The sequence below is a fragment of the Colias eurytheme genome, chromosome 28, assembly GCF_061535395.1.
Source record: "Colias eurytheme isolate Ceu_HAF_F1 chromosome 28, ilColEury1 Martin Lab GWU primary, whole genome shotgun sequence".
NCBI classification, from domain to species: domain Eukaryota; kingdom Metazoa; phylum Arthropoda; class Insecta; order Lepidoptera; family Pieridae; genus Colias; species Colias eurytheme.
The window spans coordinates 1465327-1492272 of NC_143007.1; the positions used below are offsets into that span (position 1 = coordinate 1465327).

Below are 26946 nucleotides of genomic sequence, written 5' to 3' on the forward strand. Positions count from 1 at the left end.
GACAATATATGTACTTCAATAGGTCGTAAACACGCTTTCCACAATCGACCAATTTGTCATCCACACACAAACATATCTACATGACCTTTCGTGTTCGGTTCAATAATACATCATTATGCTATAAATATTAACGCGTAGAATCTATAGCTATAAAAATAGCCATTATTTCCTTTCGTTAAACTACAAATGGGCTTAATATTATAAATATAGAATTTTCAATGGTTTCTTCTAAGAATTTCACACAATAATTGGCTTGCAACGCTTTCTTGTCTTTGCAATTATTGTTTTATTACGCTAATGAGTTTTATAATTTCCATTATGAAGTAAAGTTTTATTTATTAAATTACTGTTACCGTTTTTATGGAGGTAATTGATTATCTGTGACAAACTACGTTTTTGTGATTGAACTAACTTATTTGTGCTATAGTGTTAATTAAATTATTCTTCAGTTAAAAATAGAAATGTTTTGAAGTGTAAGTGGGATAAAAAACAGGTGTTTTAAATTTATTCGAATAAAAGCAAATCAGTTTTCTATGCTTTGCCAGATAGAAACTTGTCATTGAGAACCAATGACGTTCTTTGTAAAACTAATTCTTGATTAACAAATGTTGCAAAATGATGCTAACAGAAGCGTAAAAAAAGCGTTGTGATAGCTTGATTTTAAGTTTAAATACGGTTTAAATAACTTACACAGGATTCATTTGTTATTAACTTTTTTTTATAGATACTTGTTTCAAGCTTTCAATAAAGTTAAATATAACTAACAAAAATAAAATAAATAGAAAGTAGAGTAACATTCACATGGCACAACCCGTTTTGTTTTACGCGGTTTTCGCTAACCGCACGCTGTTTCTGTATTTATTATAATTATTTATTAGCTATTTAGTATTTACGTTTAGGAATGGTACAGAACCTAGCTCGAGTTTGTAATAAAGTAAGTTAATTACTTAAACGTGCAGGAGTTTTAGAACGTAAGTTCCTATTGGTGTTTTTACTTTTTAGTTTTTATGTTAAAATGATTAAATATAAGATGACTAGACTTCGCCCGCGTTTTCAAAGTTTGGTCTTCATGGTCTTAAGCTGGGTCTTCAGCTACATAAATACCAAATTTCATTGTAATCGGTTCAGTAGTATTTACGTGAATGAGTAACAAACACACACACATACTCACAAACTTTCGCATTTATAATATTAGTAGGAAGTAGGATCATTGGATAATAATTATTGATTATTTATACAAGCTCGCTGTCCCGGCATCACCTGGATTGATCGGGTAGGTATAAAATAAAATACCTATAGGAACCCAAACTATCGTTTACCCTATACTCGGTAGAGATGTAACTTACCTTACTGATGATAACTTTGCAAAATCGGTTGAGCAGTTTTTAACCGACTTCAAAAAAAAGGAGGAGGTTATCAATTCGGCCGGTATGTTTTTTTTTTTTTTTTTTTTATGTATGTACACCGATTACTCCGTGGTTTCTGAACCGATTTACGTGATTCTTTTTTTGTTCGATGCGGGATGGTGTCGAATTGGTCCCATAAAAATTTTATTAGGATAGGCCCAGTAGTTTTTATTTTATGAGCATTTTTGTCTGTATTTGTAAATGTTGCAAGTGCAAGTTTGAAGTCGGTTGTTTTTAACGCAGTTATTGACTTGTTGAGTTTAATCGTAACAAACAAACGATATAAAAATACTGATTTTCTAAACAGATGACCAGTTTCGAAAGTATTATTAGTGTGTCTATTAAAATTTATTAACTTGTATGTAGTATGTCTATTGTTAAAACATTATTTGCTCTTATACAATGGCACAGATAATAAATATCTAATCAGTTGCGTATAATAATTGATATATTTATATAAGTTAATATATGTGTTGATACAGCTGTTTATATTGGTCATAATTGTGTTATTCAATGATTAACTATATACTACGAATTACGTAAAATGTGGGTATTACGAATTTAGTGCGTAAAATGGAAACTATTTTGATTAATTATTTTTATATGTAAGGTATGTAATTTTATCCGCCTCCTTGGTACTGTGGTTGACGCGTGAGCGTAGCACCGAGGGGTCCTGGGTTCGATTCCCGGTGGAGACGAAGAAAAAAATGTCTCGGTCTGGTAGGACACAGGAGGCTGATCACCTACTTGTACCTAGAGAAAATCGATCAGTGAAATAAATGTATAACGCATCTGCCCCTTACCCCACTAGGGGACATGGGACTTCACTTCACTATGTAATTTTATCTGCGTTAAACGATACTGGTGTGGAGATCAACCATCATTAACATCAACAACCAAGTCATCTTCATATTTATATTAGCTTTTCCCCAATAAATAAGTACCTATAGTACCTATATTTAGACATCGAAATCAAAAAAGTATTTCTTATTAAAGTAACCATATTCTTACAGATGGCGTAACAACCTTTCCATCATGGCGGCGGTGTCCTCCGCGCACATACAGGATCGCATCAAGATCCAGGACCACAGCGACGATGAGCACGAGCCCTTCTCCCCACACAGGGATACCCCTGAACCTGAAGAAGAAACCAGACAAATACACACATCCCCCTTCTCTATACACAATGTGCTTAAGAAGGAACGAGACAGCAACAGTCCGGAGAACGTCTTCTCAACAGATAAGCTACTACAGAACACTCCACACTATGAAGACAGTCAGTCTCGAAACTCAGAAAGCGTCAGTCCTAGATTGGACGATGAAAACGCAACAGAAATAAGCGTTGATGACAATTCATGTTGTAGCGATGACACTGTACTATCTGTTGGTAACGAAGCACCAGTCAATTATGATAAACCAGACAACCAGTTAACGTCCTTCAAACACATACAAACGCATTTAAACGCTATATCCCAGTTAAGTCAAAACCTAAACATGAATCAACCGCTCTTGCTACGACCCAATCCGATCACGCCAAACCCCCTTATGTTCCTAAACCAACCGCTACTGTTTCAAACGCCTCTCATAAATCATGACCTAAAAAGCGTCCCTAGGGCACCCCAAAGTTATAACCCACAATTCAGTGGCTTTAGACGAAGCCAGGAATTTTCTAGAACTGACGAGAATAGGCGGCAGAATTTCAAGTCACCAGAGGAGTCAGACGGGGACTTTATGAATCAAAACTGTCTGAAATTTAGTATAGATAATATTTTAAAAGCTGACTTCGGTAGGCGCATTACGGATCCTTTGAACAAAAGGAAGACTTTGAAAGCAAGGTTTGAAGGCAAGAAGGATGTGCCTGTTAGTAAACCTGAAGAGGCTAGGGTACCTGAAGTGAAACCAAGTGATAAGGGTGCTATAGATCTGTCAAAGGTTGATGATGCTGCGAGCAATTCAGCGTCGAGTGGAGGTAAGATGATAGTTTCTAGATGCTTAAAGATAGGTAACAATTGAGCTATCTTCAGTATTTTTTTACTCACGTTAAAAAAGATAGATAAATGATCACTCATTTGAAGTAAGAATGTGTTAAAATGGCAAATGAGCGATAGGATTAAATCTTATATTATGTTGAAATACAGCGTTGTTATAAATTGTTATTAGCAGTACATATTATGAACTGCTAAAAAGTCTCTTACAATTATAATTGAGTAAATTATAAAGCTTTAAGTTAGAAACATTTATAATCTAACTAGCTTCCGCCCGCGGCTTCGCCCGCGTGGTGTTTTGATAAAAGGTAGCCTATGTTCTTTCTCAGGGTCTAAAGCGCGTCACACACGGTGAAGATACTATAATATTTTATCTTAAGATACTGTAATATAAATTAGTACAGTATCTTAAGATAAAATATTATAGTATCTTCACCGTGTGTGACGCGCTTAAAGATTGTCTGTGCCAAATTTCATCAACATCGGTTGAGAGGTTTAAGCGAGAAAGCGTAACAGACAGACAGAGTTACTTTCGCATTTATAATATTAGTAGGGAATAGTAGGGATAATACCAATGGTAAAAAATTATTAAAATTATTAATTTCTCTTCTTTTTGCTAGTATTAGTAGGATAATAGTCCCAATTTTCAGGGACGCCAAGCGGGGACGGTCCCATGGTGTGGCCCGCGTGGGTCTACTGCACTAGATACAGCGATCGACCTAGTTCCGGTAAGTATTAACTTTAATTATCATTAGTAGGAGATCTACTACTACTGTGACTTATGTCAAACGATACATCAGTCATAGAATTGACATAATTCCAAAAGTTTTCAAACTTCGGTCAAGTGAATGGTTCATTGGGACGACAATAAATCTCATTTTGCAACCTTGTCCGCAGTCCGGAAAATTGTTAAAATTGCAATTAAATTATTTTTTTGCTGTATGGTCGTGAAAAAAATTCCAAAAGTTCTGCAAACTTGGGAAAGCTTTCGATATAATATTTCATATCACGTATTAAATTTGCAACCAATCGAAGTGTACGGAACATCTTTTAATATTGAATATTAATTTCGCATTTATAATATTATGTATTAGCAATTTGACAATAAACGATTAGATTTACATTTTCTTCAATGTTTATGATCATAGAAAATTCCTGTTAATATTTTAAGATGAAGGGAGAGGACCCTAGAGGGCAATCATTACTCTTAGGGGTTGTTTTTATGTTTATTTAATATACTGTGGGCTTAGATAAGGGTGTATGATGTATAAGGGTAAGTGTTGTGTAAGATTTGTTATTGTGTTAAATGGAGTGTGGTATTTGGTGTGAAGTGATAAACTAATTTTGCCAGAGTTAATGGTTTGTAGTGTTTTTAAATATTATGTAGGTATCCGTGTTTCTATAATCTATATCTATACTAATATTATAAAAGAGGAAAGGTTTGTAATTATGTATGTATGTATGGTTTTCACGCATAAACTACTGGACCGATTTCAATGAAATTTAGCACACATATAGAGGGTAACTTGGATTAACACATAGGCTAGGTTTTATCGCGGAAATCCCACGGAAACGGGAGATACGCAGGTTTTTCTTTGAAAACGCGGGCGAAGTCGTGGGCGGAAAGCTAGTGCTGTATATTTTAATTATTATACCTAATTACGAGTTCCTGTTGGAAAAATAGTTTTTCTTGATTCTTGAAAAATTGAACATAGGTAAGCTCATCATTTTTTCGTAATAAATCTCAATGAGTCTCAATGATAATTACGTAATTAATCCAGTTATAAATACGATTTATTCATAAACAGATTTATTTTATAGTACCTACTTGAGCATTAAATAAGTCCTGCATTCGATTCCTTGTTAACTCAAACTCAAACTCAAACATTCATTTATTCAATTAGACTACTATTTAGTAGCACTTTCGAATCGTCATTACATAGTATTTTTAACATTTACCACCGATTCGGAAAGCAGTATCTATGGAGAAGAATCGGCAAGAAACTCCATAGTTGCTCTTTTAAATAATGTCAATAAATTTACATAGTATGTAACTTATATCTACCTAACTACATAATATGCCAAAGAACTGTCCTGTGGTTTTTACGCGACAACCCTCCATGGGTCTTTATCGTCCATATATTCCTGAATACTGTAGTACGCTCTCTGAACTAGTACATTTTTTATGTAAGTTTTAAATTTAGAACTACTAAACTCTTTAATATTGTGAGGAATTCTATTGTATAAGCGTATACCTTGACCCATAAATGAATTTTTAACTTTAGCTAATCGGAAAAATGGCATTTCAATTCTATTCTTGTTCCTTGTGCCATAATCGTGTCTATCTCCTACTCTTGTGTGTAAGTCAGAGCTTTTGTGTACATGCAAAATATTATTAAATATATACTGTGATGGTACAGTAAGGATACCAGTATTCTTAAAATGATCTCTTAGTGAGTCCCGAGCACGTAAATTATATATAGAGCGAATGGCTCTTTTCTGTAAGATAAATATAGTTTCTATATCTGCAGCCCTGCCCCACAGTAGAATTCCATAGGACATAATGCTATGAAAGTAGCTGAAATAAACCAATCTAGCCGTATCTTCATCGGTGAGATGCCTTATTTTTCGGACTGCATATGCAGCAGAACTGAGCTTACCTGCAGCGGTGTTGACATGGGCTCCCCACTGTAGTTTCTCGTCCAATGTTAACCCTAGAAATACAGTAGACTCAGTAGGATGCAATACCTCCCCGTTCAAGGTAATATCTCTGTTCAAATTTTTTACATTAGGAAGTAAAAATTCAACACAATTGGTTTTTTTGGCATTTAATAATAAATTATTGGCAGTAAACCATTCAGATATGTGTAAAAGAGCACTGTTCACTTCGTCAACATTTGGGTCATGCCTATCCACATTAAAAATTAATGAGGTATCATCTGCAAACAGAACTATTTCACACCTATCCTGCAAATAATAGGGAAGATCATTGATATATACCAAGAACAAGAAGGGACCTAAAATTGACCCCTGTGGAACACCAATGTTAATTGACGCACCGCTAGAACGTTCTCCATTAACAACTACAGTCTGTATCCTATCATGCAGGTATGACGCTATGAGGTTCTGTGCTTTTCCTTTAATTCCATAGTGATTAAGTTTACGTAACAAAGTACAATGTTCAACGCAGTCAAATGCCTTGGAGAGGTCACAAAATATCCCTAGAGCATTTTTTGAGTTTTCCCATGCCTTATATATATGTGTTAGAAGTGCAACTCCAGCATCTGTGGTTGAGCGCCCCTTTGTGAAACCAAACTGTTTGGTGTGCAGTAAATTATTAGATGCAAAATGACTACTCAATTGGTTTAATATTAACTTCTCGAATACCTTACTTAATGTTGGTAAAATAGAGATAGGTCTATAATTGTTACAGTCTTCTTGATCGCCCTTCTTAAATAAAGGTATAACTTTACTAAGCTTTAGTAAATTAGGAAATGTACCATAGTCACAACACTTATTAAATATAGAAGCTAAATTTTTCGCAATATTTTCTATTATATTATTAACTAAATTTACGGACATTCCCCAAAGATCACAAGTATTTTTAAGATTAAGCGTCTTAAAGACAGTAACAATATCATTAGCAGTTACGTGTCGTAATTCAAATAATGTACTGCACTCCGCAACATGGTCCCTCAAAAAGGTCTCTGCAAGTGCTGAAGACGAATTTAAACTATTAGTAATAGTAGCAGGGACACTACTGAAGAATTCTTCAAAAGCAAGCGCAACATCAGCACTTTTGTCAATAACCCTGTCATTATTTACAAGTTTTATGGTATTACTTGATTTGCTTTTACCCATTTCACCATTAATAATTGACCAAACTGTTTTAACTTTATTATCAGAGTCGCGTATTTTTTCTTTGATATACAAACGCTTTGCAGTGAAACAAACTTTTTTAAAAATTTTCGAGTAATTTCTAACATAACTAAGAAAAGATGGGTCTTTATTATATTGCTTCATACCATATAATTCATAAAGAATGTTCCTGCACCTATGTATACTAGCTGTCGCCCATTTACTAAATGGTAAATCCTTGGTAATATCTAAAGATTTAACTTTAAATATTTTTTCAAATTCTTTATGTACTAAATTAAAAAGATTTTTAAACATTTCACACGGACTATTAGGATAGGATTGATCATTTAGTACGGGCAGGTTTTTATTAATATTATTCCTAAATTTATTAATGCCTTTTTTAGTTATAGGCCTAACATTAATCCTTTTAAATGTAGGTATGCAATCCCATTCAAAAACTACTTTCTGGCCACAGTGATCCGAAGTCAATGTATTGAGAATATTTTTCTCTAAACAGATGCAGTCACAGTATATATTATCAATACAAGTTGCAGAAGTAGGTGTAATTCGTGTGGGTTCGTTAAAAAGTTTATATAGATTGAATGACTGAAACAAATTAACAATTCGTGTAGCCGTTTGTGTTTGTAAAAGTAAATCAATATTAAAATCACCACATACTATAACTTTTTTTTTACTCCTGCTTAGACGCTTTAATATTACTTCCATGACTGTCTCAAACATATTATAGTCACTGGAAGGGGGTCTATAAACGCAAACAATAACATAACGCTCCAGCTCCACACAGGACAGTTCAATGGTCCGTTCTACAGAAAGACTAACAATGTCAGTTCGTTCTTTACATTTTACACTATCATGTACAAAAATAACAGAACCTCCGTGAATAGCCTGCGTCCTAAAGTATATACTTTTTAATTTGTAATTTTCAATATTTACTAACGACTGACATTGTTTAAGCCAATGTTCTGTTACACAAAATATTTTAATATTGTTATCATTCAGAAACAATTCTATTTCTAACAATTTGCTAGCCAAGCCTTGAATATTTTGATGCACAATGGAAAAAGACTGCTTAGCTGTTGTCTTATATACTAGTTTAAATCTAGCTTAGGGCTAGATTGTCTCTCTACACTTAATCTAGGTTGATGTATAAAATTACTACTACATAAAATTATAGTAGATTGATGGTCTGATACCGAACATGTACCAGACTGGTTAATATTATATGCTATTAACATAGCAAGTTCACGCTTATATCTATATGGCAGATACACTGTATTCTTTGTCAAAGTAAAAGATTTAATACATGAGTTAATGTCAAAGTAAATAAATGCATCACGATGATGATTTGTTAGGTTATACAATTTTAAATTCATATTATGAATTAATCTATTTTGTTCTTGTGTTAAACCAGGTAGGTATGGCAAGGTACACAACATAAATTTACATTTAGTCTTACTACTAATATCTAACATTTTTTTTAATCCTACATCAATATCCTTATTATTTATATTTAAACTGTCCCCATATAATATAATTACAATATTATTCTTATTAAAGCTGAAATTATCCAGTGATTTGATTATATATTTAAATGAACTGTTAGGCGTACAAACATTAGTAACTTTAAGCCCTAAGTTGTTGAGCATAGCGCCAAATCCCTGACCAATATTATCTGACAACACAATTATTTCCTGCTTTGAAAGGTATTTAGTATTACTGGTTGGAATTGTGGTAGTGGGTTTAACACTATGTATGTCTGTGTAGTCAGGCTTATGGGGCGACGGTTGCTCATTGTCATTGTTTGAACACTGACATACATATTTATTGGTCAGCGACTCAAAACGATCCATATTCTCATTGCTCATGCATTGCTATTGCATTGCATTGATGTTAAAATATAAATCTATAAATCTATTATAGGTACACAAATCTGATCGACTAGGTAGGTACTTTTAAGGAAAAAAAATAGCGTGTGTGCCGAGCACACGTGCAGTCAGAAGTGAAATTTCTTTGACCAAATTCAAAGATACCAAAATCGTCGCCGTACTCCATGACGTGACGGTATGGCCATGACGCGACCTTGAAATTTTACTCTCAACGCGCCTAAAGAAGTTTCACTTCTAAATCGATCAGTGAAACAGATGTATAATGCATGCACCCCATACCCCACTAGGGGACAAGGGACACGAATTTTCACGAATAAAATTAATTCAACTAAAAGATTAAACAAAATAAACAAAACCAATCACTTTTCACATCATTAGGGTTGCTACATCTTGTAAATATTTATGTATAGGGGTGAGTCGCAATAAAAATTGTTTTGTAGGGATGCGCTGTGTGGTTGTCGATAAAATTTGTGTATAAACTATAAAAATATAAAAATTATAAAAATATAGCATATAATATCACAATTACTAAAGAAACCTTCAAATATTTTAATTAAATTTGAATTTTCATTTATCGCAATCAATTTCAGTCTTTGTTATTTTTTACAAATAACAATATTGCAAACTAAAGAAATCACATATTTCCTCTCTATACAATATAATAGTGTTTAATATAATAAGCATTTTATATTGATCGTTCTCAATTATTATTTACAACTGATAAAACAAATAAAAACCCGTTTTAAATCCGTTAAAATACATCGATTAATTCTCAGAAACAGCTAAGTGACCATGGCATCTAGTTGGTCAACTAATGAGGCTTGACACTCCAATTAACTACACCATTATTGATGTTATTCTGCCGTTTGAGTAGTCATACACCATTGGTCGCGTGATGGACATCCGGTTTGTGGAAATATGTGGAAAATGTTGTTTTTTGTGGTGTAATGATAAATTTATATGGGTTTGCGGTGTTTTTTAAGTTATAAAATATGTGCCGCGGACAAAAACACGGGTAAAAACTTGTATCCCCTATTTCAAAACTTTAGGGGTTGCTTAATTTATAAAAGTATTAGCTTTCCGCCCGCGGCTTCGCTCGCTTTGTCTAAAAATGTAAAACATAATAAATTATATACTAAAACCTTCCTCTTGAATCACTCTATCTATTTAAAAAAACCGCATCAAAATCCGTTGCGTATTTTTAAAGATTTAAGCATACATAGGGACATAGGGACAGAGAAAGCGACTTTGTTTTATACTATGTAGTGATTCATATATGGGTTATATGAACCTGTATTTAAAACTACATTCATTCTGCAGTTTAGATGTAAAAGTGAAACAGATAGACAAACTTTCGCGTTAATAATAATATATTAGTATTCTTTACTACTGAACTTATAAACTGACTGACTGACTTGTTTTGATAAAGAACATAAACACTTTTCCCAATCCACAGACTAAAAAAACAGATACACTATTTTTAATTAAAACATTTATATCTATTAATGGCATTTTATTCATTAGTCTAGCAAATAGCAATGTTTCAGATTGTACCTAATTACCTAAGTTAATTATATATCCCACGACCCCACTATCCCATCGCATTCTTTATTTCTAAGAAACTATCTCAATATCAACGAACGATTAATGACTTTTCCTAATTTGGAAATGTAATGGTACGTCCACACACGTCTTCAATGTTCTTAGTCATCACCATTGGTTCATTTGATCCGATTGCAAAGAAAACAGGCAGCTTAAGGTAAAATAGCTTTTATATTTTGTATTTTTGTATATCTTTTCGTTTAAATTCATAGTAGTAAGTTCATATAAGGCTCTTTGCATGAAAGAATAACGAAGATCCATTCTTACATAATTTACGTCTATATTTGAAGGAATAAGATATTATTTGTATGAATATACTATATCGCTTTACAAAAACTTCATATCAAATTTCAATTTTAATGCTTAAATTTAAATATATTCATTTAATTAAACATTTAGAAGTATTTTTTAATATCTGTGTCGTCTCATATTGGAATTACATATCATAGACAATCATTACACCTAGCTCTGTGTAGATGCAGCTTTAGTTTAGAAACACGATTATTATGTCATTAATTAGAGGGGGTGGCCTGTGAAGTAACACTGAATTATGTATGGCTATAGCAATTAAAACCGGTCTAGAAATCTAGGGTTCTGTGAACAATTTTAACCTGTAAAAATAGTTAGTTGTCTATGGAAAATTAATCAAAATCTGTGTAGCGATTTAGGATGATTGAAAAATGTATTTATTTTAGCATTATTGTAAAATTTAAGAAAAGATAGGATAGATTTTTCGATCCTATAAATCTAGGCGCCTTGGTACATATTTTTTTTAATATGAATATACTTCTTAGTTGTATTTATATTACTTGTTCAAAGGTTCACCAGAACAAACTAACAAAAACGTAGCCACGTTCCATTAAAAGCTATTTAAACATAACAAACAAACACTTTAATTTTATTTACACATAGACAAGCATAATTTATAATCCATTATCTATGGTTTTATCGCCATTTGACATTATTAGTGTCTATTATAGTCTATAAACAAGATGGCGGACGTTTTGACAAGCCACATTAGCATGTGTATAGCTTTAATAAAAATTATTGGTGATGAAGATACAATAAACATAAATTTTGTGTGAGAAACAATTTTATTGGGATTGAAAACCAGATTTTGTGGCGTTAGAAAATTTGTACTTATACATATAAAAGACGTGTGGCACTCGGGGACTGCCGCGGTAAAGCTATTGCATGCTATGCCTTCAAGCCACACCTCCGCGCCCGTCGGAGTGGGGAGCGTGAGGTTTTTTCGTTACGGAATTTCTGGATTCGGTCCCCGCGCTCAAGGCCCGCGATAGAAGCTATGCAATAGCTTATAAGTTGGTAAGTTTGTCTGTCTTGTAGTATAAAACTTCAATTCATTAGGAAAATAGGAAATTTGCATCAAATCTTTATGTTTCCAAGAATAAATAGCTGAAGTCTGATGCTTTGTTTGCATGGTACACTGATAAAAATAGCCTATGGACTAATCGAGACTATAATCTATCTCTGTACTAAATTTCATACAGATCCAATCAGCTGTTTTTGCTTGAAAGAGTTACAAACATCCTCACAAAATTTACATTGATATTAAAAAAAAATCAAGTGTTATAAATAAAATACAAGAAAAATTCTTACCTTCAATTAATATAGCGAAGTTTTATCACAAATGTTGAATTTCTTTGAATTGATTAAAAAGAACATGACATTTTGACAGGACGACACTAATTATTATGTTATTTCTACACCCTTTATCTATGAAATGTTTTCTTGGTAAAAATAATAAACAATAATGCGGGTACCTACTTAGTATGCGTATAAAAAATTACCTTCTGTTGATATTTTCTGTCACTAGCTTTGTGATATGGCTTTGCTTCGTTTTATTTTACTCAATCAAATCTTTCTTGAAACAAAATCTATAAATATGTATTTGTATAAGTAATAAAGACCAATCGAATCGAATTCTAAAAAGTAAAATATAACCTATGTTACACAGTAAAATTGTAGCATTCTACTGGTAAGAAAAAATTTAAATCGGTCGTTTTTGTTTTGCGTTAAATGATGACAAACAAACAAAGAAATATTTCCTATTTTTAATACAAGTTCTGAATCAAGCTAATTAAAACCAAATGTGCAATGAATATTGATCAAAGAAAACTCACATAATATGCAGTCGTTATGAATCACAAAAATTATGATAATATATTCGTCGACATTAATTAAACAAATTGCGAACATCGATAAATTGACACATCACTATATAAACATATGTTTTCCCGCTTCATTGGACGCGCAATTTTATGGCGCATCCCTCTTTGTACTCAATGATTATCTGTGCGTGGGTGCTTTTGGCGCGAAACGAATGACATATGTCATTGTGTTTTTTTTTTAATTAAATTGGCGATGGTTTTCGATGTTCTTTTTCTAAATTGTTAGATTATGAATGTACCGTCAAATGTGGCTACTTGACCTTTACTTGGCAACTTGACCACACCTTCCGTTTAACAACAAAATATCAAATTTTGTAGAATTGAAAGCAAATTGACCTAACGTATCGATGTTGGTAGGTTTTTAAAATATTAATTGGCAACATATTTTAATTTTAAAGCGGTAACGCTGTTGGTTCTCGCAATATAACGTATCGAAGTGTGACTGTGACTAAGGATCTTTTGCCGGTGTCAGTATTATTATGTTTGTAGAGCTTAAACTGCACATCTCAGGTGAGTACAGTTTTGATATGTTGTGTAATAAACCCTAGAGATTGATTTTACAGTGGGAACTATCCAACTTTAGGCTCATCTGTCGAAATATTTGCTTGGGCATTGATGCCTCAGGTTAGGTCAAGTTGCCATTGACCGCTGCGTGGCAACTTGACCTACGCCTAGGGTTGACACAAAAAATAACGTGACTGCATTTTTTCCTTTTTTTATCTGTTTCGAGTTTTGCATAGTAAAATCAATAAATTTGCTGCAAATTTCGGACAATCCAGATACTTATACTCTCTTTGATGACAACGATTTAGCATATTTCTAATGAAAAATAAATGTTTCCTTACCTATTAATAAATACCTATAAGTATTAAGTAATATACATATACATATGTATTAAATTTAGTTTAATAAATAAATAGTTCATTAAAATTTGTGTCTTGTTTGTGACAACCCTATCCGACATGTAATGCTTTGTATGAAATCATTACAAATCCCGTGGCAACTTGACCAGGTAGCCAGAGCCTAACAGTTTATTGTAAAACTTCGGGCTGCAATATTTAAAAAGTCGAAGAATTAAAAAGTAATAGCAACTTAGCCTAAAACAAGAATGTTAAGCATCTACCTATGAAAACTGGTGTGCAAGGTCAAGATACCACATCAGTGTCAACTTGACCTGTATTACGTTTATTTGTAAATAATGTCAGATTCAATATATTTTAAAGAAATACCTAGTAAAAGTGAATGATGAAATCATTTATGACATGAACAAATCATAAAATGTTAATAAAAGTTTAATATAAATAAGTTAGCTAAGAAAAAGTAAAAAAATGTGGTCAAGTAGCCACATTTGACCGGTATGCTAATTTTTTAATTGATAGATTGTAAATGGCATGCTTGTTTTAATGTTTATTTGTTTTATATTATTTTGGATTGGGATATACATAATTATCTACTACCTAATTAAAACTGCGATAGTTCGTTTATAGGTACATTTTTATACCTATCGCCTGATGAATAATTTTTTCTTCATATAGTAGGAAAACTTACAAGGCATAGGTTTATTAATCCAGGGAAAGCTGTGACTAGTAATTAAGAAAATACTAACCATTAAATTATTTCTCTTAATGAGAAATTTCAAATAGGTATTTCGCATACTTAATGTTATGCTTTAGCTTTTAAATACCTATATTATATCCCCAGACCTAAATACATTGAGAAACAAACACATGTATTTTACTTAGCCTTGTAAAAAATTGTCTTCCACCTCATATTTTAAAAATAAAATCACCAAAATAACACAAATTACACCTACATATTCAACAAAACCTCATTAGAATCGTCATAATTACATGACAAAGTAGCTAATAACAGCCGTGTGATTCACACCATACAGTGAAAAGTAGCCATTATAACGCATAATTATAACTGTTAATTAACTGTTACGTGATAATAACCATACCGATAACGATACCTATACCGATACCGGTAATTATAGCTTCTTAGTGTAGAGGTGCGAAATAGGTATGTATATGCTATACATAAGTATGGGAGGCTAATTTAAAAGTAAGTTACTAGTTATCAGACCGCGGCTTTGCTTGTGTGGATTTATCGTTCAAAGTATCATAATAAGTACTAATACGAATTTTACTCGGAAAGAACTGTTAGGTACAAGTTACAACCTCACAGTTGGTAACTGTGAGGTTGGGAAATAAAACAAAATTAGATTATTCGGCGAAATATAATTCTATAACGAAACGTTGGTTGGCCGTTGGCAAGTGAAAATCTGACAAAGAATTTTCGGCGAAAATGTAGAGAACCATAAAAATTGGTTCAATTGTTTAAATTTGAAAGTGTACCTAATAGTACAGTTTTTTTAAATAGTTATGGTAATAGAAACAAGACAGTGAATTGTTTTACCGTTTTTTACGAACGAATATTCAATCTAGTCTATAGATAACTGGATGAGGAACTAAGTAGGTATATATGTCGCTAAATTCGTAAGCACCTTATACAGTATACACCTTTAAAAATGCTAGTTACACACACACAAACTAATCCTATCCTACCAATATTATAAATGCGAAAGTTTGTGAGGATGTGTGTGTGTTGGTTACTCTTTCACGCAAATACTACTGAACCGATTACAATGAAATTTAGCACACATATAGAGGATAACTTGGATTAACACATAGGATAGGTTTTATTCCGGAAATCCCACGGGTACGGGAACTATGCGGGTTTTCCTTTGAAAACGCGGGCGAAGCCGCGGGCGGAAATCTAGTAATCGTCTAAAAATAAACCATTTTGTAATCAAATCCCTCTAAATAAACTTATTAAAATCCGCACAAAACCGGGGTAAAAGCCATACCATAAAGTTTAACATCTGAGTGACTTTTAATTGGCAAACTTGGCTGAAATTTCCTCCCTTCGAGGGAATGTTAGGGAGGTTCGTTTATTGTATAAGGCAAATTATTTAAATAAGTTGGTATTTAATGTTTTATTTTAATAAATGGTTATGTTTTTTTGTAGCATTAGTTGCGATTTATAACATAATTTAATATTTATGATGTTGTTAAAACAAAAAGAGCAACTGTAGATTTTGTTGCCGGCTCGTTTCTGTAGAAACTTTTCAGAACCGGTGATAGGTAAATAATGTATGATGTCTTTTGACGATTCGATAGGGCTTCTAATCGAAGTCTAGTTGAATAAAATATAAATGTTTGACTTTGTAAAATTTCAAGGTCACGTCATGGCAATACCGTCACGTCATGGAGTAAGGTGAAGATTTTTGTATCTTTAATTCTGCCCAAAGACGCTTCACTTCTGACACGTCTATCCGCACACACGATTTTTTATGTTGCGTTTAAACAAAAAATATTGACATTTTACAAACGCACCGGCGTTAAAACAAACAGGCGTTTAATTAAATGCCTTCACAATTGAACTGTGACGTGTAAAGTTCGATTTGTTTCGCTATCAACTATTTTCATTTGCACCTCCGACTTTTTGCTTTGGTTTAAGCCATGGGATTGAGCGGGTAATATTCTTTTGTGCAAAAGTAAGACTTTGGAGTTATAATAATTGTAGCATTTAGTTCGATATTTTCTGTAAATGATTGCTTGTATTATATTGTATTGCTTCTCTTATATATTTCAATGAACAAAATATATAAACAACTAGCTTTCAGCCCGCGGCTTCGCCCGCTTTTTCAAAGAAAAACCCGTTCCCGTAGGATTTCCGGGATAAAACCTATTCTATGTCCTTTCTCGAGTATCAAAATATCTCTATACCAAATTTCATACAAATTGGTCCAGTAGTTAAGGCGTGATTGAGTAACAGACAGACAGACAGACAGAGTTACTTTCGCATTTATAATATTAGTATGGATGTAAGTACTTCTCTCATATAAACAACGCATCTTCTGATTTAAAACTGGAACTTTTAAAAGACTAATAGAATTAATTTCAAATTATAGCTGTTTATTTATATTATATAACAATACCTACTGCTTATTTGGATAGTTATACAGTATACTTGTGGTTATTTATTTAATAAATACATAATTTACATTATAACCATAATCAAAGCAACAGCGGAAAAAAAATTGCTAGAATAATTGTACCATAAATAACAAATAAAAATATACCACATTTAAAAACATAAATAAAATATATTAAATCGCTACCGCTCATGTCCGAGACGAGCCTTATCTTAATCAGATTTTCCGCTAGTCAAGTATTCGCTACTAATTTCCTAACCCCTGACCCGTTGGATTAACCCTTGATCTTATATCCGATGATTAACTTAACTGTCAGTTAACTTGTCCCCGTATGGGGCAATATAATATGGGGCAGGGCAAAGTGATGGTTTTCTTTAAGGGGTTTGGATTTGTAGGGAAATTTTATAGGGTCGTATTTATTATTAATTCTATACATTTTTAATTTTTATATTTCCTAGGACCTAGTGGTAACTATTGCATAATATGTAGCCAATCGTAGGTAAGTATATTTTTTTCTAAATTTATACGTTCTACTATTATATCTGTACTATAATTATATTCAACTAACATAAACAAAAACTATACCCGGCGCGGCCTAAGATGATCCCTATGACACTGACAGTTATTCTCAAGAGACAAACTTGTAATGGCGTCACCATTAAATTAGAAACGTATTGGAGGCGTCTAAAAATGGCATTTATTAATTTTTACGTAGCTTTATGCCATTACAATGATATTCCGTTGGAATTATAACAATTCTTAACATTTACGAGAAATTATATCAATCTGACTTTACGTTTACGTCCTTCAAAACTTACATCGTTGGCATTTATCGACTAGTGCGGAAAGTATCGATAAACAAATTTCGATAATGGAAACGAGTTCACATTTTTTCCATGCTTAAGCTATAGTTCATTCTCTATTGAATGGAACAGAAGATCGCAGCATAATTAATTAATTAATTACCGTTCGCGTTAATTTACTTACCTATGATAATATAAGTTTTTTAGAAAAATTAAATGGGGGATTCCATTTTCATGATAAAATAATATACACTGTGTTAAACGGGTTAAAGATTACGAGAAAATGATAAGGTGCATTTTAATGTTTTGGAAAACTTTCGTTTTACTTACCGTTTCGTTTACATAATAGACGTTAAAAATTCATTTTATAATATTTGTAAAAACATGTTTACCGACGTGGCTGAATGCAAACCACGCCTTAGCCTATAAAATAGTAAAGTATCGACACGATCCATCATACGAGCAATCACTAAGACGAACTGTCATAGGTATCATCTTAGTATAATTAAAATCTCCACAATGAAGCGTAGAACGCGCCAAAACTAGTAAACGTCACTTTTGACAGGCCGCCATATTGTGGCGCCATTGCTAATGTTGTTTGGTTTACATTAGGAAATATGTAGATCTGTGTAGAAATTATTGATTATTACAAAATATACTTACTACTACTATAACCTCTATTCTTTTCGACGTTTCATAAAACAACGGTGGATCCCAAATCATAGCTAAGTTTAGTTTTTAGTTTCTTGCCGATTCTTCTCCGTAGATACTGCTTTCCGAATCGGTGGTAAATGTTAAAAATATGTACCTAATGACGTTTAAAAAGTGCTTCTAGAAGAAGTCTAATTGAATAAATAAATGTTTGAGTTTGAGTTTGAGTTTAGCTTATTGTTTTTAGTATGGTTATGGAAATTTGTCATTCATATAAATGAATTGTGAGAATATAATATTTTTTGTAAATCTACCTGTATGTCACGTGTTCCAGAAAAATAAAGTTTGTAAAGAAGGACAGGAACATACATCGGAAGCTTATTTGGCTTTTTTTTGTTTTTCTAAATTATCAGTTTTGCCTACACAGAACATAATATTATCTGTAAAATAGGACAGATAATATATAAAAATCTTAGTTAAAGAGGCAACCAGTGGCTTAATCAGCAAAGACATTTGCCCTTTGTGTTTCAAGCTTAAAATTTTACAGCAATAACTTCAAATCCCCATTAAGAATAACATCTTCACAATTAACATCAGCTATTTCATTTCGTTGCGCGCGAAACTTGTAAATGTCAAATTTGACAGGCCGCCATCTTGGCGCGCTTCCCGCCAAGTTGTAGTCTCAATATGGGATAATTACTTGAACGATTAGTCAAGCGTTTTAGAATAAGGTTTACACTGTTTGTATTATTTATTTATTATACGTTTAGTTTCTTATTCAGGGTTTAACAGCTTCTTGATATGTTTAGTTCATCTGTCAGTTGAAGTGACATGAATGAGAGTTTATGTCAAAAAGTCTAGCAGAGATATTATCAGGAAGTGATTTAAAACTTCGGAGAATACGATTTAATAATATGTAAGTACACACTAAACATTGTTATTTCTGAAGTGAAATTTCTTTAGGCGCGTTGAGAGTAAAATTTAAAGGTCGCGTCATGGCAATACCACAGTATTACCATTATTTCCTACAGTAAGGAATCGCCTTTGATGTCGCGCGATGCCGCCGCCAGCGTAGGTACTTACGCTGCCACACGAAAATACGCTAGGGTTGCAACAAATGGGAAATAAAACAATTGTGATTATTAATATTATGATGAAATCTTTATTCATACGTACATTCAAAATAATTGCGATTATTAAATCTGATGTAATTATTTGTTCATAAATATATAATTACAGATATTCCACTGCTAAATATTATTTACGTGGACACTTTATTTTTGGATGTTCTTAATTGTATATTATAACATTTAACTAAGTAATGCATTCGCATTGGGATGTACAATCTGATCAGAAAATAATGAGGACAACATATATTATATATAGCTTTGATTTTAATTCAACAGATACAATTAATACAATCTTTCTGAAATATTGTTTCCTTCTGGGATTTCAATGTAGATTTACATCCGTAAACCGAACAGTTTGTGCGCGCCATAATAGAATATGTAAGTACCTATGTATAATAAAATTATTACACAAAAAATACGACTGCGTCATCCTTTCGCACTAGGTAAAGCAAACTAAGCGTGTTCGCTTTACGCGGCCCGCGTCGCCCGACCCCCGCCAGTTCCCCTCCGTTTCTCTGCACAAGTACATTCGTCGCACTACTGTAGGAAATAATGGTAATACTGTGGCAATACCGTCACGTCATTGAGTAAGGCAACGATTTTGATATATTTGAACTTTGCCATAGAAGTTTCACTTCTGACACGTGTGCTCCCCACACAAGCGAATTTATATATTATTATGAAACGTCACTTTCATTTGTAAACTCATTTTGATTTCATTAGATAGGTATTCAAGTTTTTTACAAAATGTATACCATAATATAAACATTCGCGAGCACAATTATTCGCGCCGGTGTAAACAGCGGCCATATTTAATGGGTTTCACTCCATTACTAGAATACACCAGTTAGTTGACCCTCCTTGCGTTTTGTCTTGTTAATCGTCTTAGCCTGGTTAAAATATTTGGATTAGCAGTTTTGTTAAAATCGACCAACAAGCCCCTTTAATTGTAGAAATTGCTTTATAGTAATACTAGCAGTGGTTTACTGCCCAACATTAAGGGACCAAATGAATCATGTCGCAAGCTGTATGAGGGGATTGTGCGGTCGATGGCTCTTTATGGAGCTCCTGTCTGGGCTGACTCGTTGACGAGCCGAAATATCAGCCTCTTACGTAGGCCTCAAAGGATGATGGCAATCAGAGTCGCCCGGGCATACCGTACAGTCTCTTATGACGCAGCTTGCTTACTAGCGAGATGTCTCCCCTGGGACTTGGAAGCGGAGATTCTCTCAACCATGTTCCACTGGCGAGAAGACGTAGGCCTGCATCGGAGCATATCTCCTATAGATATGGACAGGCGTAGGGCAAGACTCCGACGACAGGCCACGGAGGCATGGGCCAGACGGCTAGGGAACGCGCAATATGGCATGGTGTCTATCCATGCCATTTTGCCTGTATTTAGGCAATGGATGACAAGGCGCCACGGCTCGCTTTCTTTCCGTACGACACAGATTCTGACGGGGCATGGTTGCTTCGGCAAGTATCTGTGTCGAATAGGAAAACAGCCAAATGCTGCCTGTCACCATTGTGATTGTGAGGAGGATACGGCTCAGCACACCTTGGAGTCGTGTCCGGCGTGGATAGCGGAACGCGATGCACTGCGTGCTATGGTTGGATCTGACCTCTCACTTCCGACCGTAGTTGGTGCTATGTGTGGAAGAGAGGATGCGTGGATGGCAGTGCTGTCTTTCTGTGATGCAGTGATGTCACAGAAAGAAAGTGCTGAGCGCGACCGGGAGCGTAGGAATCCCGTGCGTCGCAGAGCACGCCGCAGGGGACGTCGAGTCACTTAGGAGACCTGACGAGCTCCTGCCTTTATCGTTGCAGAGTGTGCGCGGCGGGGGCTGCGCACATTCAATAGGCAACGCGAGGAGGGTGACAGACTGTTGTGGCTGCAGTCTGTTGCAGTGATAGGCATGCGCGTAGGGTAGTCGCGACTACATACGAGTGGATTGCCAATGGCAGGCGCGCGAGGGGTACCGTGAGCGTTCCTACCGGAGATCCCGGGATCCCCTCTTTACTTGCGCGGTAGTAGGCCACCGTGAGGTTTTAGTCAGTAGGAGTCTGACATAACCGTGCTGCTGCCCCCGAAGCAGACGGTATTCATGATGAATTTCCTCACGTTAAAAAAAAAAAAAAAAAAAAATAGTAATACTAGCAGTGCTCCGCTCCTGTTAGTCTTAGCGTGATGACCTTCCTCGATAAATGGGCTATCTAACACCGAAAGAATTTTTCAAATCGGACCAGTAGTTACTGAGATTAGCGCGTTCAAACAAACAAACTCTTCAGTTTTATAATATTAAGTACCTATAGATTACTCCGGTCAATCTGGGCACCTATGGTTAGTCTTTATAGTACCTACGTACGTACGTACAGGACGTTAGTATTTAGATATTATTAGAACATTACAATTTTCTCTGTATAAGAAAAATACAATCTCCAAAAACATCACCCCGTATATCTTCTAGTCGATTAAAAATCACACTGTTTCGCGACTAAATTGAATTCTCGCAATGCAGAGTGCGCGCTGTAGATAAAGAATTCCGGATCATTAGTCACAAGGGGATGATACAGGGTGTTTTTTTTCGCAATTTCATTTATTGATTTGAAGTGTGTGGTGTTGTGATAGTGTTGATGTTTTCACATCATTTAGTTGTTTTACACTTGGAATAATTTTATGGCATGTGTTAATGGGTACACTTTTGGGGTTTCAATGATAAAGAATGTATGGAGTAATAAGTTGTTGGGTTTTATTTGAGGGTTAGGCATGATGTTTAATAGTGTCATATAATATGTGTGACTGTTAAAATGTTGATTAGGATTTAATGTAGGTACTTATGTATAACAGTTTAAATGTTGCTTTGCTTATGCTTTAATTTAAAGTAACACAGGCTTAGGTTTATTAGAAGTTGGTAAAGATTTAGAAAAGGTATTGTTGAAATAAGTAAGTAAGTAAGTAATTATTGAAATAAAGTATAGCTGAACTTACTACATATGAGCAAATTCATAACGTAAAGGCAAAAAATATTATGAGAATGCATTATAAAATTGCTATAGAGTTTTTGAATGAATCAATTATTATTAAACTTATAAAAATAGAATTGTAGAAAAGAAAATTCTACTAAGGGCTGATTTTTCAATCCTTGGTTAAAATTTATTCATCGAATAACGTATTAAACTACCATTTCAAAAATGTATTCTAATTGTCCGTATTTGACAGTTTACAGGTGACATTTTAAAATGTTCGTGTAATACTTTATTGGACGGATAAATTTTAACCAAGGATTGAAAAATCGGCCCTAAACTAAAAGTCCTAGACCGACTAATATGCCCTATTTTGTGTCTTTAGCCCCATTAACAATTCGCTAATGCATTACAAATTACGCAATCTATCTGCGTACGAAATTCATCCTAATCAGCTCTTTTGTTTACACGTGAAAGACGGACAAACATTATAATGCATAATATAATAGTACTTAAAATTTACCCACGATATTAGATAATATTTAAATAAGTACTAAATACTTAGCTCACAAACATCACAAATAACGATTCATTAGCGCGTGCGAGCGAGAGGCGAATGACGTCACATCTGCTATCTCTCTCTGCGGTTGTTTTATTGTACTGCCACAGTATCAGAGTCGCGGGCCACCCAGACGGTGTTCAGGGTTGTCACTAGCGAGATATAATTAATTAAGTAATTTTTTTTATATGTTGGTATATTTTTGGTACTTATTGCTTTATAATACTAGCTTACCGCCCGCGGTTTCGCCCGCTTTGTCTAAAACCTAAAACCTTCCTCTTGAATCACTCTATCTATTAAAAAAACCGCATCAAAATAAATTTTAGCATACAATGGGACATAGGGACAGAGAAAGCGACTTTGTTTTATACTATGTAGTAACTCGTTTTAAATTATAATATGCTATGTGCTTAAATTTACGTAATTAATCTACAATGTATCATGAATATTGTCCTCGTCTCTTTTGATTTGTTGGTTGATTTTTATTTTTATTTTTATAAGTACCTACTCGAATAATTTAATTGACAAAGTCTTGAAGACATCTAAATTCTATTACTTAAATTACAATATAATTTCAAAAATAAGTCTTTATAAAATAATTGTTTTTAAAAGGAATATGTACTTACTTCATGTAATACACTATTTTGTAGAATAAAAACATTACTAACAGATTCTATCTTCCCTAGCTCATAGTATGCTATCAACAATTCTATCTTTCAATAGATATAATAAATTTCTAATCATAATATAACGTAATTGATTCAGGCATTTATAATCTCTGACAGTAGGATTAAGAAAGTAACATAAAATAATTACATTGATTTTGCATTAGTAGTTTTATGTATTCAACCTATTTAAATGTAAAATATAAAACTATTACCATTTACATGTCATATTACTATACAGGGTGTCCCGCTTTCGGTATACTAAGCACGAAGGGACTTGTAGTTTTGCATACACTGATCACATAAAAAATACTTAAATAACAAAATTACGCGAAAAATTTTTTGCTAAATTTTTCCTTAAAATCCATGTATTCGTCTCTAGCTTCGCGCAGCCGGCATATACCGCTCCGCTAATGTGAGTATTTTGTCTATGAAAACATAATCTTAAACGATAGCTCACATGCGGGTGGCAAAGTTGGGCGGTTTGCTTGTTGGGGGTGTACACATGGAATTTTAAGAATTCCTCTATTTTTAAAAAAAATGCGTCTGGAATTTTATAATTATTTTTTACGTACTCAGCGTATGCAAAACTACAAGTCCCTTTGCGCTTAGTATACCGAAAGTGGGACACCCTGTATAAAATGTACGAATTGTAAGTAATTGTAACTTTTTAGTGATCTGGGGGGTAACCGGCATCTCTTATAGCAAGCTTAGTATAACATTACTATGTCTTTTCGTACCGTGACACCCTTAACGCAAGCTTGTTGCAGCGTTAAACTGATTTTGTTTTTCTAGCAATTTTGATGACGTCACTCGTAATAGTTCACTCAATTATTGGGACCGGTGCGAACTGCGATCTATTTGACAATTTGACAGTTATCAGATAATAATAGAACTTTACATCGGCTTGTTCGAAGAAAAGGCTTCAAACCTTTTGATTTAAGAAGAATCGTGTACCTAAATAGTAAACAAGTGCGTAATCATCACGAGTCCCTATGAGATATGGGGGCATCATATGAACAATTTGAAAATACAATATAACCTACAGATTTATCTGTGTAAGTAGGTACCATATAATGTAAGTACCATACCCAATGCAAATCTATTTAAAAATACGTCTGTTTATGTACACATTCTCCACTTGTTATTTCTCTGTATAATAAAATGCAACTCTACTTATTCCCTAAACATAAATGTTATCTAATACTTAATGTAAATCTATAAAAGATTGTTTATTATTTCTTCATGATTCAATATATTTTATCATGTTATTATTTACCTATATAGAATATAAGACTATAAAAGTAAATCTACACTCAAATACCCCATATTATACTTATGTAATCTGTTGTTAAGGATCTCATTTAATTTTGAGAAATAAAACCATTATTTATTTCCAGATTCTACAATCAATTCCGAGCACTAGGAATAAGATTACCCAGAGTAACCACATGGAAGCATTGATAGTATTCAAGAAGCCATAGTGCCAGCGCAACATGAATATATTTTTTTCAATAGGAAGCAATATCCTACTTTAAATGTTTAAGTGCAATAAAAAACATTTATGAATCCAAAATCTTTATTTAGTCCTTTTTATTTATTTATTGACAAATCATTTGCTCCTTTACTTCTCTTGATATCATTTATATAAAAAAAGTGATAAAACATGGAATTATTCGAAATTAGATTCAATTCTATTTAGCTTAAATATTTATTAAAAACAATTAGGTAGATATATATAACTCAAATCCAAAAATTTAATTAAATAGCATATAAAAAACACCCTTGATTAAAAAAATTAAGTTTTATTTATAGTACCAGCCTTTAAAACTTAAAATGCAATAAACAAAAACTTTATATTTACATCACAATGAATAATTCCTACACTAATAGATTAATGGTATTTATATTTTTATTTTAAATTTAAATCAATTATTGTATCTGCATAATAAAGAGTAGATAAATAATTTAAAAACTTGCAGTACTTATGTATACTTTTAATTTCATTTTTATTAAACTTAAAATGAAAACAATGTAGGTACTATATTAAGGTGCAATTAAATTTTTACATTTTCTTTGAATATTTTAAGTGTAGACATGGTGGCGCCTCCCCCAACTTGAAGTTCTCACTACCACATGATCATCTCCCAAGCCGGTACTTCCTTGTTCAATGTTTGGGCAAGCCGGCAATCAACACAACTGTGAAAGATAAATTGGACTTAAACTGATTCTTTGTTGCTTTAAAATTTAATAAGTACATTTAATATGTTTACTTTTATTATTAAAGGGCTTGTCATGGTGTACTTATGTAAATGTCTAAAAAGAAGTTTTTTAAACAATGTCGGTATGGTTTGTTAAATACCTTATTTGTTAATAATTTTTCAAGTATTTCAACGTTTTAGTTGTTTATCTTGCAATTCTTAATATTGTATTAAAAAAAACTTAAATGTGTAGGTACAATGCCTTAGAAAACTTTTAATATAAGTAGCTTCTAACCAAACATAGATAGGTTTGTTTATAAATTAATATAAATATTTACTTTTGACCAGCTGCTCTAGTTTTTGTGAACTCCCAAATCATTTGCACTTATACTTTCAGAGAATTCTATCAACTTCGTCTCAGCATAACTTTTAACTCGTTGGGAGTTATTTATGTACCTTTGTCTTTGTAACTTCAGGGTCAGGGAGCTTCGCGCACTCTGCACAATGTTCTGCTGCAAGTTAAATAAAAATTACTTCAATTAACAATAATCAAAACAGACGAAATCATGCAAAAACCAATACTTTATTCGTAAAAATATATCTGTGTTATCGTAAATCGTTCAATGTTTTAGATATATCTATTACTCGTATATTATCTTACCTTGCTATTTCAATTGCTCTTTCATGCCTCTTTCATGCATTCTTTAATGCATATTACTTATCTTTCGCAATTTTTCAATTTGATTTATCCAAATTTTAGATAACAATACGAGGACAGTGATTATGACATTTGGATTTTTGACGTTTAATTTTCAATCACCGCCATTTTTATAATAACAACCTTGTTTTGTTGAGTTCACAAAATAATCTTACTTTATTTTGGTACCGGGAGCATTTTCAACATGATTACTATACGATTGCCTACAATGTCCGAAGAGCGAATGAATTCCGAAGTTTTGTCCATTTTTTTAAGATTAATGGCTTGGCTACGAGGCTTTTAGGCCAAGTCGTAATGATTTGTAT

The 26946-nt window shown here is 33.2% G+C and overlaps 1 protein-coding gene and 1 long non-coding RNA gene across 2 annotated transcripts in view; one reads left to right on the plus strand and one right to left on the minus strand.

Moving 5' to 3' along the window:
- The window catches only part of LOC149896461 (homeobox protein invected-like), a 65613-nt gene that overhangs the window by 11327 nt on the left and 27340 nt on the right, over window positions 1-26946 (plus strand). Inside the window, exons 2-3 of the mRNA XM_090117567.1 lie at window positions 2420-3375; window positions 4042-4119. Coding sequence (XP_089973693.1) covers window positions 2442-3375; window positions 4042-4119 — 1012 coding nt within the window. The 5' untranslated portion in view covers window positions 2420-2441. The remainder of the gene's footprint in view (window positions 1-2419; window positions 3376-4041; window positions 4120-26946) is intronic.
- LOC149896462 (uncharacterized) lies at window positions 25650-26819 on the minus strand. The gene is made up of 3 exons (XR_016458311.1): window positions 26585-26819; window positions 26262-26435; window positions 25650-25921 (listed from the first exon to the last, which is right to left on the minus strand). It is a non-coding gene; the product is annotated as an uncharacterized LOC149896462 (long non-coding RNA).